The 15212-nt window shown below is 45.6% G+C and overlaps 1 protein-coding gene across 1 annotated transcript in view; it reads left to right on the forward strand.

Annotated features, from left to right (window-relative positions):
- Positions 1-4108, forward strand: part of LOC112110999 (inducible T-cell costimulator-like) — a 12740-nt gene extending 8632 nt beyond the window's left edge. Inside the window, exons 3-6 of the mRNA XM_026647348.1 lie at positions 680-1018; positions 2406-2518; positions 3214-3304; positions 4049-4108. Coding sequence (XP_026503133.1) covers positions 680-1018; positions 2406-2518; positions 3214-3303 — 542 coding nt within the window. The 3' untranslated portion in view covers position 3304; positions 4049-4108. The remainder of the gene's footprint in view (positions 1-679; positions 1019-2405; positions 2519-3213; positions 3305-4048) is intronic.
- The last annotated feature ends 11104 nt before the right edge of the window (positions 4109-15212 follow it).

Here is a 15212-nt window from a genome sequence, read left to right on the forward strand (position 1 = left end):
GATAGGGTAAGCGGGGTGCAGAAGCAGGGGGCAGGGGGACACCCTGACATTAGCCCCCCCTCTTCCTCACCTCCCCCCAGCACAGCAAGCAGGTGTCTCGGGGAGCAGCTGTAAGGCAGAGGGCAGGAGCAGCACATGGCAGTGGGGGGAGGGACAGCTGCAATTACGAGCCTGCTGGGCAGCTGCTGCACAGGGAACTTAGGGGAGCGGGGAGCTGATCGGGGGAGCTGATGGGGCGGGCTGCCGGTCCACCCTGGTTCCAAGCCCCCACCAGCTAGCTGCAACGGGCTGCTCTTCCTGCAAGCAGTGGACAAAGCATTCGGCTGCCAAATGACGTTAGAAGGGAGCATTGCACAACTTTAAACGAGCATGTTCCCTAATTGATCAGCAACGTAACAATGAAACAATGTTAACCGGGACGACTTTAAGTGAGGAGTTACTGTATTAAATGGGCCCAGCAACAAAATGGAAGAGAATTCAAGGGTGCCCCTAAGTGATATAGGATATATTTTTCTCTCTCTTTCCCGCTGTCAAGGAAATGTTCATTGTGGGTTACTCCCCAAAAACAGACAGTTCTGGACATGCACACTTCAGTAGATTTCAGTGCTACAGATGTTTACCTGGTTTGATATTTACTTGGAGATTTTCCTGCATAGTATAATTATTTTTTTCTCTGCAGAACAATCTACTGTCTCTGAGCCCCAGGTGACAGTTGAATTTCACAATGGGATCGTCAAATTCAACTTCAGCGACCCTAAAAATGTTACTGAATTCAGCATGACCCTGCTGAAGGGGCACGAGAGGCAGGAAATCTGTGCATTCCACATGGAGAATGGGAAGTCAATACCTGAAACTAATAGCAGCTACTGTGAGCCAGTGCACTCTGGCAACAGCACGTCCTTCATTCTCAAAAATTTGGAAAGCAAGCACACCGGCATTTATCTCTGCTGCCTGGAAATCCTTTTACCTGCTCCCTACATAGACTGTAGGGTAAATGAAACCTATTTGTATATCCATGGTAAGTTCACAGCCCCTCTCTCCTTACTCTAGCTTTAGAGATATATAAATGAGAGTGTTTCTCTAAGATACCAAAGGCAAACCTTGAATTAATTCTAGATTAGCACAAAAATCCATTCTGAGATTTACCTGCACGTGTCACAGGCAAAGTCTTAGTTGTCGGTATCTGTACCAGAAGCAATATATAAATCTAACTTATGGCCTGATCGAGAGAGGTGCTGAGCGCTCACAACTCCCATTGCTCACCTCTTTGAATCAGGACCTGGGTCTGTTAAGTAACTTGGGACAGTCTATCAAAATCTAAAGGACATTTTGCTGTCTACCTGAAAGGAGCTGGGACCGCACCCCAATGGGTGGTGAATGAACATCAATCATCTTTTGAGTTGCCATTCATTGTGTCTCGGATATCTCACCGTGGCTGGTTTGCAAGTGTCTTGCCTCTAGCTGAACAAGTTTATAATCTCTCCACCCAAGCCCTTGCCTTTGTTCTCTGTTAGGATGGATGATAAAACCATCCTCCCAGTTGTCCTCTCTTCTCCTTCTGTCCCTTCCCTCCCTCAGCATCTGGGGAATACCGGGGTAACCATGAAATTCAATGGCCCATGTTTTGTCAGATCTGATGATCTAGTGGTTCCTTAAAAATAGATTAATCTGTGATCCAAATCCTGTCACTTCTCTTGCCTAACATTTCCAAAAACTACCCCTTCCTTTGTGTCTGGGCAGCCAGATTGCTCAGCCACAGCTGTGTCATCTCATGACTTGACTACTGCACTCTCCTCCGGTCTCTAACTTTGCCTCTCTCCATTTCATCCAAAATGTTGCTTACAAATTCCTTTCTCTCACCAGGCCTTTGGACCACTGACTCCCCATTGCGCTACTCATTAAATTAATACTCAATCTGGTTTGGGCCTTCAAGGCCCACCCATGATGCAGCCCTGGTCTCCTTTCAGATTGTCCTTTGCCCCCTCCACTCTGTCAACAATATTAGCCTCGATGCCTCCTTCACTTCTTCCTCACACAAACTCCTCTGGACAATTGCTGCGTTCTGCCTCATGCTCAGCGTGTCTTCCTCGAGTCCATTCACCAAGCCAACCAGTCACATCATTTAGATCCCTCTCAAACACTGACTTCTGCCATTTCCCCCACTGCTTAAAATGCATGGGGTTGCAAACCTGAAAAAAAATTTTTTTTTGTAAAGCAAGCTGGGTCACTATCTTACCAAAGCTGGTCCTCCAAGATTATGATTCTCCCACCCCACCCCCACCCCCAGCCCGGCACACACTTTTTCCAGACCACTCTAAGCATTGATCTCACCTACATAAAGTGTGTGTGTGGGTGGGATAATTTAGACTGCTAATCCTCAGTAATTTTTTTTTAATATGTTCAAGACTCAGAAGCCTGCTTTGTATCAGAAATGATGTCATGGATGCTTATTGGGATCACTGTATTTTCCATGGTTTCCTGTATCTGCTGCATAGTAGCCTGTTGCTTAAGAAAGAAGGTAAGCAATTTCCATACATCGTCCTAGGTCCAAAGCTGATACGTTGAGGGCCTGATTTAGTTTGATTTAGGGTATGTCTTCGCTAGCAACGTTTTAATGTGGCTGTGTAGTCACGGCACCAGCGCTGGGAAAGAGCTCTCCCAGCACTATTAAAAAAACCCACCTCGACAAGGCAAGTGCACTATCTTGCAGCGCTGTAAAGTGGCAGTGTTTTTTCGTGCTCAAGGGTGTGTTACAGACACATGCACAGCATGTGCTAAGAGTGTCAATGAAATGGAATTCAGTCATCAGTGACAACAGCTCAGTTTTAATTTTTTTTAAGTCAGACTAGCCTATTGATTTAAAGACCTGGAGCCATAGGAAGAAAGAACAACTTTGCACAGGTCAGCAAAAATACCTTGGGAAGCAACTCACTTGATTGTTTTCTTCAGGAGGGGAAAGAGGAGTAATTCCAGCTCTGTTCCCGAGCAAAACCTCTTAAAAACAAAGGTAACAGCCACAGAAGAAGAGAGTTTTGTTGAACAGAGTCTGCTTTTCTCTTCCAATTTGTGAAGTTTGGAGGCGAACACCATCCGGCTCTGACTTTATTATCCCATTGAAAGCAGAGTGAGATTAACCACCCTATTAAAAGGAAAAAGGCAAGAGTGAATGGGGGTTAGAGACAAGCAACTAAATTCAGGGCATTTTCTTTGCAGACACAGCAATGTGAATCCAACTCCCATGAGTTCAACAGTGAATATATGCCCATGGCAGCAGTGAATGCAGCTAGAAAACCAGCATTCTAAGGTTATACTATGTCTTTACTGAATCATTCTTACATCATTAGCAACAGGCTTTCTCTATGGGGAAGGGTTGGCCTGATCTGCCTCCAGCTGACTTTAGGAGTGTGTGTGTTATAAGTTGTTATAATTTATCTGGGTACATAGTGCCATCCAACAGGAATAGCAAACTAAAAGCAAAATCCCCAAAGAGCTTACGATCAGAATATGGAGATATACCTATCTCATAGAGCTGGAAGGGACCTTGAAAGGTCATCAAATCCAGCCCCCTGCTTTCCCTAGCAGGACCAAGTACTGATTTTTTCCCCAGATCCCTAAGTGGCCCCCTCAAGGATTGAACTCACAACCCTAGGTTTAGCAGGCCAATGCTCAAACCACTGAGCTATCCCTCCCCCAACAGAGCAGTCCCCAGAAATGTTAGTGCTTCAGAACATGGCGATGTAATAACTTCAAGAATGAGGAACTGATGTGAAGCATCAATTGATTCAGACTCTTCTGATGCCACATCTTTCCCAAAAGGACTCTGGGGAAGTGCCTCTAATTCAGCTCTGAGTATATCTGCTTATCAAACTTTGGATTGTTACAATAAAGGCCAGGCTGTGACTGTTGGCCCAGGTGTGGGAGGGTGTCAGGAGCTTTCACCCCGACAGGGGCCCTTATATAGAAATCAGCCACAATTTAGAAGGGGAGCAGAGCTAGAAGCTGGAGTGATTCAGGCTTGTTTACAAACAATTCTTAATTTCTGTTCCAGGTGTGAACTTGCAAGTAAGTCACCTGTGGCACAGGAAGTTTCCTGGCACCTTCAGCCTCCGGCCACTTGAAATGTCAGTTTCACAGCCAAAGAGATTTTCCCAGACTGAACTCACACGATACTGATCGGCTCAACAATGAGACATTAGCTCTAGAGCTATTTCCAGTCGTGTTTTGCTTCAGATATTCTGTGTTCACGTGGGCCTGGCCAAATCCATTGACTGCACATCAAATGTGACAACATATAAAAAAAAAAAAAAAAATCTTGTAGTTGCAAAATGTAGAATGTTTCCTTGACAAGGATATTGCTGCAGTGCTGCATAGAGCAATTATGTTATACCTTCTGCAGAAGGTTTCTTCTATGATACCTCCCACGGAAAAAAAAATGAACTACCTCCACAGTCCACTCCAGCAGCATGGCCAGCAACAGCAGCCATTTTACTGCACATATTACTGCTTTGTTATGTCCAGTTTAGCAAGATTGGTCTTCACACTTCTTAACAGCACCACACTAGGATACTTTAGTGTAAATAGACACATTCTGTCCCTTGGATGGGGACTACAGACAATAGAGAAACAATGGAAGGAGTGTATAATATACTTTCTAGTGTCATCTAGAATCTGTTATTGTGCGTTTTTTTTTTAGTTTTTCGGATTCTCACTACATCTTCACAACCCAGACTGCAGGGATCCTCTTTTCCATGTAGATCTAGGGAAATTACAGTTTTTTTCTAGAAGAACAACATTCTTCCAGTATACATTTTATATGTTAAAATCCCAAGACTGTGGCTCTTAATTACATAAGTAAGGGCGGCAGGATCAGTCTCTACATGAGAAAGCAAGGCACAGCCTCCTTATCCCATCCCTTTATTTATCTGTATTACAGCGCATACGTGGTAAGGTACAAAAGACCAGAATATTCAAGAGTCCTTCATCACCTAGAAACAGAGGAAGATGAAGTTTAAGTCTTAACTTGGCACTGTCTTGCTTTTGTGGCTTTGCATCAGACCTTTATCATTTCCCCTAGAGCAGCTCAAAGCCTCAATCACCTTCAGAGTCTACTGACAGTATGTGTTAAATGGCCCACTGGGAATCAAACCTGAATATCCTGCCAGGCAGTGCATAGCACATCACTGTTCAGTTACTCTAAAATTAGAGCATCATATTAAAACCAATGTCTCTAATTCATTTACGGAGTAGAAATACCGGTAAGAAATACTCCCATTCTCTATCAGACAGAAAGCCAGGTGGCTTCTGCGATCAGGGACAGTTAACTTTAGAAAGGAGGGCAGTTAGTATCTCATAAGGGCTTCTCCACAACAACGGACCCCGAATGAGGTGGTTTTGCAGACAAGGGCTGAAAGTCCCCAGTCGAGCTGACCTACCTTCAGGCAAGTATATAGAGACGAAGAGAATCAACAAATAATAATGACTAAATAATAAATAACAAACCAGAATGTCTGTGGCTAGAGCACTACACTGAAACTCAGGTCTGGGTGCTAGTGCTGGCTCTGCTACTGGCCTGCCAGGTGACCTCAGGACTTCCCCTTTGTGTACAATGGGGATAATGATACTGCCTACCTTGGTAAACCACTTGAAGATCTACTGATGAAAGATGCTAGATAACAATCCCTAGCTCTTACTTATCTGTGAGATGTGCTGACTATGAGAGCCCTGTGTAACACCTGTGAGTCCAAAGGAACCTATTACTAGACTGAGAAGGAATCTCATGAAAACGCAAGTTCCTAAGGGAAAGGTACAGAAACCGGAGGTTGTTTCTGTGGTATTTTCTGATAATAGACAAGGTGCGAGTCTGCCCCAAGTGGTTCAGGGGAAAAAATAATCTAGTTCTATAAATGTCACATTTTCACGCCCTGTTACAGAAACAAGCCTCTCTAGATGAGCTTAGCAAAGTTTTAGACTAGACCATTTCTTTGTTTTATATGAGATCTCTCTGCTCTTAATAAATCAGATTTTTATTATACCACATGGCTCTTAGACTGCTTGGAAAACTTCACGCGCACCATCCTGAGGAAACAAACCCCTCAACCCATAAGAGGAGGTAAAAAAGGGAAGAGGGTGTTTGCAGTTTATCCCTGCAATGAACTGGGAGATATGTGCTTTATTTATAGGTGGCAAGTATAATAGGCCTGTGACAGGTTCGGTCACAGAAACCCCCTTGGGACTATCACCTGATGTGCCGGAATTACCTCTGAGCCTGATTTCCCTGCCAGCTTGGGACTCCAGAACCCTGCCTTGTTGAGCCAGACATGCTAGTCTGCCGCAACACAGACCCAGGTCTGGTCCACGCCCCCGAAGCTGCAGACTTAAACCAAAGACTGCTCAGCAGGTGACCTATTTCCAGCACCCAGACACCCAGCTCCCAATGGGATTCAAACCCCAAATAAATCTGTTTTACTCTGTATAAAGCTTATACAGGGTAAACTCATAAATTTTCTGCCCTCTATAACACTGAGAGAGATGCACAGCTGTTTGCTCCCCCAGGTATTAATCACTTACTCTGGGTTCATTAATAAACAAAAGTGATTTTATTAAGTATAAAAAGTTGGATTTAAATGGTTTCAAGTAATAACAGACAGAACCAAGTAAGTCACCAAGCAAAATAAAGCAAAAACACGCAAATCTAAGCCTAATACATTAAGAAACTGATTACAGGTAAAATCTCACCCTCAGAGATGTTCCAATAAGCTTCCTTCACAGACTAGACTCCTTCCTAGTCTGGGCCCAAACCTTTCCCCTGGTACAGTCCTTGTTAGTTCCAGCAGACATCTTAGGTGGAAAGCAGGGGTGTTCTCATGACTGGCAGCCCTCTTTGTTCTGTTCCACCCCCTTTTATAGCCTTGGCACAAGGCGGGAATCTTTTGTCTCTCTGGGTCCCCACCCCTCCTTCTAAATGGAAAAGCACTGGAATCCATCTTAAACCTGGTATCAGGTGACATGTTCACATGTCCCGGGAGACCCCAACCTCCATTCTTCCAGGGCTGGCCCGCACCTACCCAGGAAGGTTTGCAAGTAAACAGAGCCATTTATGGGTCATTGATTCTGAAGCACCATTAATGGCTTCCACTTAACATGTTTACATTAGTAATACAAGTTTATATCTTATTCTCCTAACTCCAGACATAGAAATAATACATGCAAACACAAACACACTCAGTAGATCATAAGCTTTGTAATGATACCTTACCAGAGATTTTTTGCATGAAGCATATTCCACTTACATCATATTTACACTCATAAGCATATTTCCATAAACACTGTGGAGTGCAACGTCACAAGGCCAGGGCCTGGTGCAACTGCTGCTGATCCGGTGCAGGAAGCCTGGGCCGTGGTGTCCTTGCCTGAGCCCTGCCTCTTGCCCTCCCTGCTCCACCCCTTCCCTGAGAAGGCCCCCACCACCACTGCCTGTTGAGTCCCTCCTTGGTTCTCTCCTCCACTCCACCCCCCTGTGACGGGTTCCACCAGGGTGTCATCTGGAACTGGAGTACTACTGAACCCCTGACCCATCAGCCTGGGCTCCCTCTCACACTGTAGTGCTGTGACAAGCTGCAAAGCCCTCCAGCCTTCACTTTCACCAGCATACAGGTAGGGACACACCCAGCTGCAGTTACATGCAGGCTCTCTAACGATCAGCTACCCAGCCTTGGACCCCAGAGCAGTACCGTCTTGCCCTGGTCAAATCTGGCCAGTATATGGGTTTAAACACCCGGTCCACCTCTCACTCAATGTGAAGAGAACAATGCACGCTTGTGGTAACCAAGCAGAGATTTTTCCAAGCGCTCCAGTCAAAGCTCACTGGTCTGGATTAAAACATAAAATAAATTTAACTACAAAAAATAGATGAAGTGATTATAAAGGATAGCAAACAGATCTAAGCAGATTACCTAGCAGATAAACAAAAACGCAACCTAAGCTTAATATACTAGATAGGGTGAGAATCTGCTATTCGTATCCAGTCTAACTGATGGAACAGGCAGATTTGTAGATACTTAAGGCACAAGATACACTTGCTTTGCAGCTTGAAATCCCCGGGTGTTTCATACACAGGCTAGAAATCCTTTTAGCCCGGGTCCAGCACTTCCCCCAGTTCAGTCTTTGGTCCTCGGGTGTTTCCAGTCCTCTTGTGTGGGGAGTGAAGAAATCTGATATCACTCCCCGCCTTATACAGCTTTAGCCTATGGCGGGAACTCTTTGTTTCAAAGCTTGGTTCCCAAACCACTTTGTGGAAAAATACTGACATCCCAAGATGGAGTCCAGCATCATGTGGCCTGGTCACATGTCCTTGTAGAGTCATAGCAGCCATTACTAACGGGCTGTCTGTAGCCTTCTCAGGAAGGCTCACCAGATGGGGGATAAGCTTCTCCCAAGGCCTATTGCTTTTCCTAAGGGCCCATTACCCTGAATAGGCCCTTCACAACCAGCTGTCTAAACTAGAGGCATCTTCTCTAGTGGGCATTACCCAGGTGTACCTACATTTGAAGTACAGACACATAGTCAGTATTTATAACTTCAGATACGAAAATGATACATGGATACAAATAGGTTAATCATATTTAGCAAATCATAATTTTTCCAATGACACCTCACATGACTTATCTTGCATAAAATACATCATAACATAATAATATCACTACGAAGAAGATGGGGTGCAGTGTCACATGCCCCTCTCCAGAGGTCCCCTCGCTCGCTGCATCCCCCCCTCACCTCCATCCCCCTGGTGAGATCCCCCCACATCCCTCCCTCAGCTCCATCTCCCTCCCTCCCTCTTCACTCCCCTTGCCCCGGAAGCCAGCGGGGCTCAGCGCCGGCTGACAACCTGGAGCTCGGGCTGGCCAGCAGCCCGGGGTGGCCCAGCCAGGGCTCCTCTGGCCACGGGGGGCAGGCGGGCAGGCTGGGGGAACAGCCTTGAGCAGAAGCGGGGGGGGGCAGGGGCCTAGCCTCCCCAAAGGGGGCGTTCACGGACCTCCTATGGCTTTATTGTTATAAATATTACATGCGACTCCGTGACCCTGTTTAATTTTGTATTGCTGCCTACTTGAACTCAGAAAGTTAATTCAAACCACAGCTGGTGGCTGGCCTAGGAAAGGAAGTTAGAATGATGAGATAAAACAGTCACAGGTACACGCTTTCAAAGCAGCTAAGAGAACACTGGGGCTATCACTGGCAGGTGTTACTTCCGGGGAACACTGACAGGACTTGGTTTTTTGTCTGAGACACTAAAGGTCAAAAGACCATGACTGGTTAAAAGGTGCCCTTGGCAGAAAGGGGAAGGGCAAGTGCTCAGGTCAGCATGCTGGGAGGCTGACACACAAACTGGGGGGAAAGTAAGAGCCGCAGGCCATGTCTTCCTAAGCAATGCCTAGGGCCACGTCTACACTACCCCCTTATGTCAGCCAAACTGAAGTTGCTCAGGGGTGTGAAAAATACATCCCCTGAGCGACATCGTTATGACAGCATAAGTGATCATGTGCACAGCGCTACGTTGGCGGGAGACAGCCTCCCACTGGCATAGCTACCGCTGCTCGCTCGGGATGGTTTAATTATGTCGATGGGAGAGCTCTCTCTCTGCAGCATAGAGCAGCTACATGAGAGATCTTGTAGCAGCGTCGCTGCATCGGTACAGCTGTGCTGCTGGAAGGTCTCTAGTATAGACACAGCCTAGGTATCTAGGTCAGGAGCAGCTAAAAGGTGAAGGGCTTGTCTTCATCTATAGTGCAGCTGTAGCGCTTAATGAAGATGCTCCAATGCCTCGTTAATCCACCTTCCCAAAAGGTGGTAGCTATGTTGATGGGCGAGCTCACTGTCTACACGGGGGTTAGGTTGGCGTAACTAGGTCACTCAGGGGTGTGAGTTTTTCACACCCCTGAGTGATGTAGTTATACCGATATAGGTCTGTAGTGTAGACCTGGCCTATGTAAGATCCATATGATTAGGCCTCTTTTTTAAATGTTAACCCACGTCTCTGAATGCTGTATTCCTGCAGTTTAATATTAAACAGTACTGTTTGAGAAAGCTGTGTGGTTACTGTATTAACTACTATCACAGCCCCTGGAGAGGAGTCAAGAGCGGTGATCTATCTGCTGAAGTAGTCATGGTTGGTCCCCAGGGGGCTGTACTCAGGTGCTAGTCTAAGAGGGATTGAATTGCAGAATTCTCCCCCCCACACACACACGAGAGCTGAAGGACTGAGATCAGACATGTTGGGGTGCAGTTGATGAGAATCCCAATGGTGAATCTTGCCCGGTAATCATGACAATCCCCACAGAGGGTTTCAGTCAAAAAACACATGGACTAAGGAGTAGAGATGGTCAAAATATGTTGAGCGATTACAAACGTGTTTCGGAATTTTGAAGTGGTTTCCATTTTACTGAGTTTGAAAAGGAACAATTTTTGTTATTACATGAAAAAATTCAAAGTATTTCTGGAAATGTTTTGAATTTTTGGTTTCCCTCCCACAGACACACACACTTCCCCCTTTTTTCCTGTGTGTGCAATACAATGAAACAGGGCCAATTTTCCTTCTGCCACTAACTTTTCCACAGCTGAGGAAGCTTTGAAAAATTAGAGTGGCAAGAGGAAAAATGAAAAGATGGAGAGAAAATAATCCCCTAGACAAAACTCATTCGATTGTACTCAGTGACAAGAAGGAACCAAAGAAAAAGAAAAAAGAAAAAAAAGGAAGTGGGAGGCTAACATTTTGGTTTTTATGAAAAACAAAAATTTGGAAAAAGTGGAAGCCTTTCTGTGAAAGTGTTTAGTTTTGGAGAAGATGCTGAAAAAATGTTTTGAATGAAAAATTTCAACCGGCTCTGCTCTGGAATTCTCTTCCAGATCAGAGCGCTGTATATGTAATGCCTAAGTAGCATCCAGAAGGACAGTATTTGAGAGCCTAGTTTGAAATTCCAGCAGGATCAAGCTGAAATTTTCCATGTGTAGCCAGCAATAGATCATCACTATTTCATTAGAAATACAGCATACTGTACACAAACATCTGAGCATCTTGACAGCCACAATGGCTTGTGTTCCATACTTCTTGACTTCAGTTGTTAAATTGTAAATACGTTTGGGAAAGTATTTGGTTGAAATCTTCTCCAGCAGTTGCCTCAGTGGACAATAGCACTGGTAAAAAAACAAGTCCATTTGTTGTACATGATGAAAGAAGAACTAAAGATCCAGTGTCAGAAAGAAGCTTTTATTCTTGCTTTTTACTGAGAATCCCACCCCCATTATTTAAACTCTACGTTGATACAGGGGTTGCCCTTTACATCTTCCCCTAGATACCTTTAGCTAAGTATTGCCTAGAGCAGGGGTCGGCAACCTTTCAGAAGTGGTGTGCTGAGTCTTCATCTATTCACTCTAATTTAAGGTTTCGCACGCCAGTAATACATTTTAACGTTTTTAGAAGGTCTCTTTCTATAAGTCTATAATATATAACTAAACTATTGTTGTATGTAAAGTAAATAAGGTTTTTAAAATGTTTAAGAAGCTTCATTTAAAATTAAATTAAAATGCAGAGCCCCCCGGACCGGTGGCCAGGACCTGGGCAGTGTGAGTGCCACTGAAAATCAGCTCGCGTGCCGCCTTCGGCACCCGTGCCATAGGTTGCCTACCCCTGGCCTAGATAATATCCGGTGTCCTAGTTGTAAGTAAACACTTGAAATGGAAATTTAGAACTGGCAAGCAAACTAGGCTGAACTCAGTCTTACTGAAGAGGTGGTGTTATGTAACCCTTCTGCCAGGCAGAGTTGGCAGCAACAAGGGCTGGGGTCAATATCCGGGGTAGAGGGGTCCCTCTTAACAGTAAAACACAGAACCAGCTCTAGCCCCCACGCAGTTGTAACGCTGACAGATGCCGGTCATCGGGTGAGATTGAACCTGCGACCTCGGGAGCTTAGTGGACGAGCCTGTACTGCATGAGCTAAAAGCCAACTGGCTGTTAGCTAAGGCTGTAGAGCGGACTCTTGTAACTCTCTCGCTCTCTCTCTCGTCGCCACTAGATGGAACAGAACACCACACCCAGAAGGGGTGTGGGTTACACAGTAATCTGGGAAAATTACCCACCCCCTCTTGGTGCCTCTAAGAGGCAATACTTCCCCACTCGCAAGCCCTGAGTCTGTGGATAGCAGAGAAAACTTTTAATAAAAAGAGGAAAGGAACCTGGCATTAATTTGGGAAAACACCACAACCATGATTCAAATACATCTGACCATAAGCAAAACTCCCACTCCAGAAAACATCGGGCAGTGTCCTTTGCCTCCATGTTTTACCTTATGGTGTGAAAGTCCAAAACAAACAAACGTGCCACTCCCCGCTCCCTGCCATATCCCACTCACAGCTGCTGTCCTTGGTTGGTGGAGACCTAGAGTTCAGAGGTGCATTCACATGAGTTCACCTCTCACCTGACATGGGAGGGAAGAAGAAACATCAAGCAGTGCCTTCGCTGCCACCGCCACCGGCTCTCACTTGCCGCTGTTCACTCCATGTCACCGCCTGCTGCTGCGCTGCTATTCACTCTGCTGCTGTCGTCCATTGTGCCAATCTGTGCTCCACCGCACCGCCATCTGTTCCGTCGCCGATGGCCCTGCAGTGTGACCTTCTGCCGCCACCTGCCTCTCTACTGTGACCTCTGTGAGTCGCTCTCTTGAGGTTCCACTCAGCTCTCAGTGATTTCAGCTCTCAGTGGGGAAACCTCACTGCTAGTGCAAGCAGGGTAGTCTCTTCCATGCAGAAATGCTGCCCCACAACAGGTCTAAGCACTTAGACCTGATTATCAGTGATTTCAGCTCTAGTGGTCACTTCAAACAAGAGACTCTCAGTGGAGCCTAATCAGCTCTATCTTTAAACATGGGAGACGGGGAGCTCAAGTGATATTTATGATGCTTAGGCAGAGCCCACACCACCAGGCAGGAAACCTCACTCTCCCCCTGGGTTCTGGCATCCGAACCCCCTGCTTAGCAAGTTCAGGTCAGTTGAGGGTGACCCCCTCAATCAGGTCAGGCAAGTACAGTTCTGCTGCCCTTCACTCAGACAATAAGGATAACATTTCATTACCCCTGCATTCAATACTCAAGTGATTTGTGACCCAACATCAGCCAAAATTGATCACTTTGGCAACACAGCTCTGTCTGCTGGATACCTAGGCAGCGTAAGGGCAGGTCTTCACTACAAGGGGGGGGGTCGATTTAAGATACGCAAATTCAGCTACGTGAATAGCGTAGCTGAATTCAACGTATCGCAGCCGACTTACCCCGCTGTAAGGACGGTGGCAAAATCGACCTCTGCGGCTTCCCGTCGACGGCGCTTACTCCCACCTCCGCTGGTGGAGTAAGAGCGTTGATTCGGGGATCGATTGTCGCGTCCCGACGAGACGCGATAATTCGATCCCCGAGAGGTCGATTTCTACCCGCCGATTCAGGCGGGTAGTGTAGACCTAGCCTAAGTGTGTTCATGTAAATGCAGTCTGGTCCTGAAGCCTTTCCCCCCCCCAGCTCATCATGGGCTGTCAGGGGAGAGCTCACTCAGACCTTGCTTACAGTTCTATGAAGCAAACACTGGAAAGATTTGAAGACTGGCCACTTTAACTGTATAGCTGGTTTGGTAAAAAGTTTAACAATAGATGTATACAAAAGAATGCATTTTATAAAAGATACTAAGAGCTTCCCCCCATCCCACCCACAATTAAACACCTGCATATTTCAAAAGGGCTTGAAACCCAAACCCGGATCTGAATTTTGCAAGTTTTTCTTCATAATGGGCTAGCCTATGAACCGAAATCTGAACAATCCCATCCTTTTAAGGCTGAGATTCAGGATCTAAATTTTACAGCTAATCTATAACAGGGATGAAGCATCATGATCAAATGCTAGGGGCCACATTTCCTTAGCACATGCTTTTCATTAACTTCAAGTTTGAGTCATCTTAAATTTCCCTCAGGTTTCCTGTCCATCAAGGTCTTACAATGTGTATTTAAGAGTAGGGGAGAGCAGACTGGAACTAGATTGAAACAAACAAAGGAATCACGACTGGGATCTAGACCAAAACTATCATCACACTATTATTTGCAATCAGATTTATATACAGAGATTTCAGCATGCATGTGTCTGTGTATCTTGCTATGGAGCAGTTGCCACAATAATAAAAGTGGCAAAGCCATAGGCTATCTAGGCAGGTTATTTAAAAAATTCAGTTGTAACCACAAGAGTTCCCAGGGGCTGCCCATGTAGAGGTCATTGGGGAATTGGGACTAAATCACCGAGGTGGGTTAGAGTGGAACTGATGACAATAGAGATGAAAGGTTCTATGTATCCGTCTCAGTCCCCTGAGCTATCCAGGCCATCATTTTTCAAGTAATATACCAAATCTCTCTCTCAATTCAGATTTCCCTGGGAGATGAAATTTTGAGATTTGTATTTATGCTTTAGGATTATGAGCTCAGTTCACTAGAGGGGAAGAGAGGCTCAGCCATCTCCTGCAGCAAAATGAATTGAGCAGATCAGCACACTGAAGATATAGAAAAGGGGGTGGGGAAGTGGAACTTCATCTAATGAGCGTTTCTATGCTAGTTAGCTCCTCCGCTGAGTAATAAGATCTTATGTGGCTGCAGATCAAGGTTTAATAAAGAGAAATCAGCTCTGATGATCAAGGAGAAGCATTTAACTGCAGCACAGAGCAAACAATCATTACAAAAAAAAACCACCTTTGAAATATTGAAGATATTTCACACGGTAAATCCTGCATCAGTTCTCTGCATTTCTATACCCCCAAACCAGCAATTCTAATCTGAAATACTCCGGCATGCTGTGTATTTTGAAACTCTGCCCCCCAATCACTGCATCCTTGCACACATGCAGCAGCAGATTTTGCAACAGCCAGTATTGTGCACCCACGTCTCTAAGGCTAGGTCTACACTACCCGCCTGAATCGGCAGGTAGAAATCGACCTCTCTGGGATCGAATTATCGCGTCTCGTCGGGACGCGACAATCGATCCCCGAATCGACGCTCTTACTCCACCAGCGGAGGTGGGAGTAAGCGCCGTCGACGGGAAGCCGCAAAGGTCGATTTTGCCACCGTCCTTACAGCGGGGTAAGTCGGCTGCGATACGTCGAATTCAGCTACGCTATTCGCACAGCTGAATTTGCGTATC

This window comes from Terrapene carolina, unplaced genomic scaffold, assembly GCF_002925995.2.
Source record: "Terrapene carolina triunguis isolate 2854851 unplaced genomic scaffold, T_m_triunguis-2.0 Scaffold62, whole genome shotgun sequence".
Lineage (NCBI taxonomy): Eukaryota > Metazoa > Chordata > Testudines > Emydidae > Terrapene > Terrapene triunguis.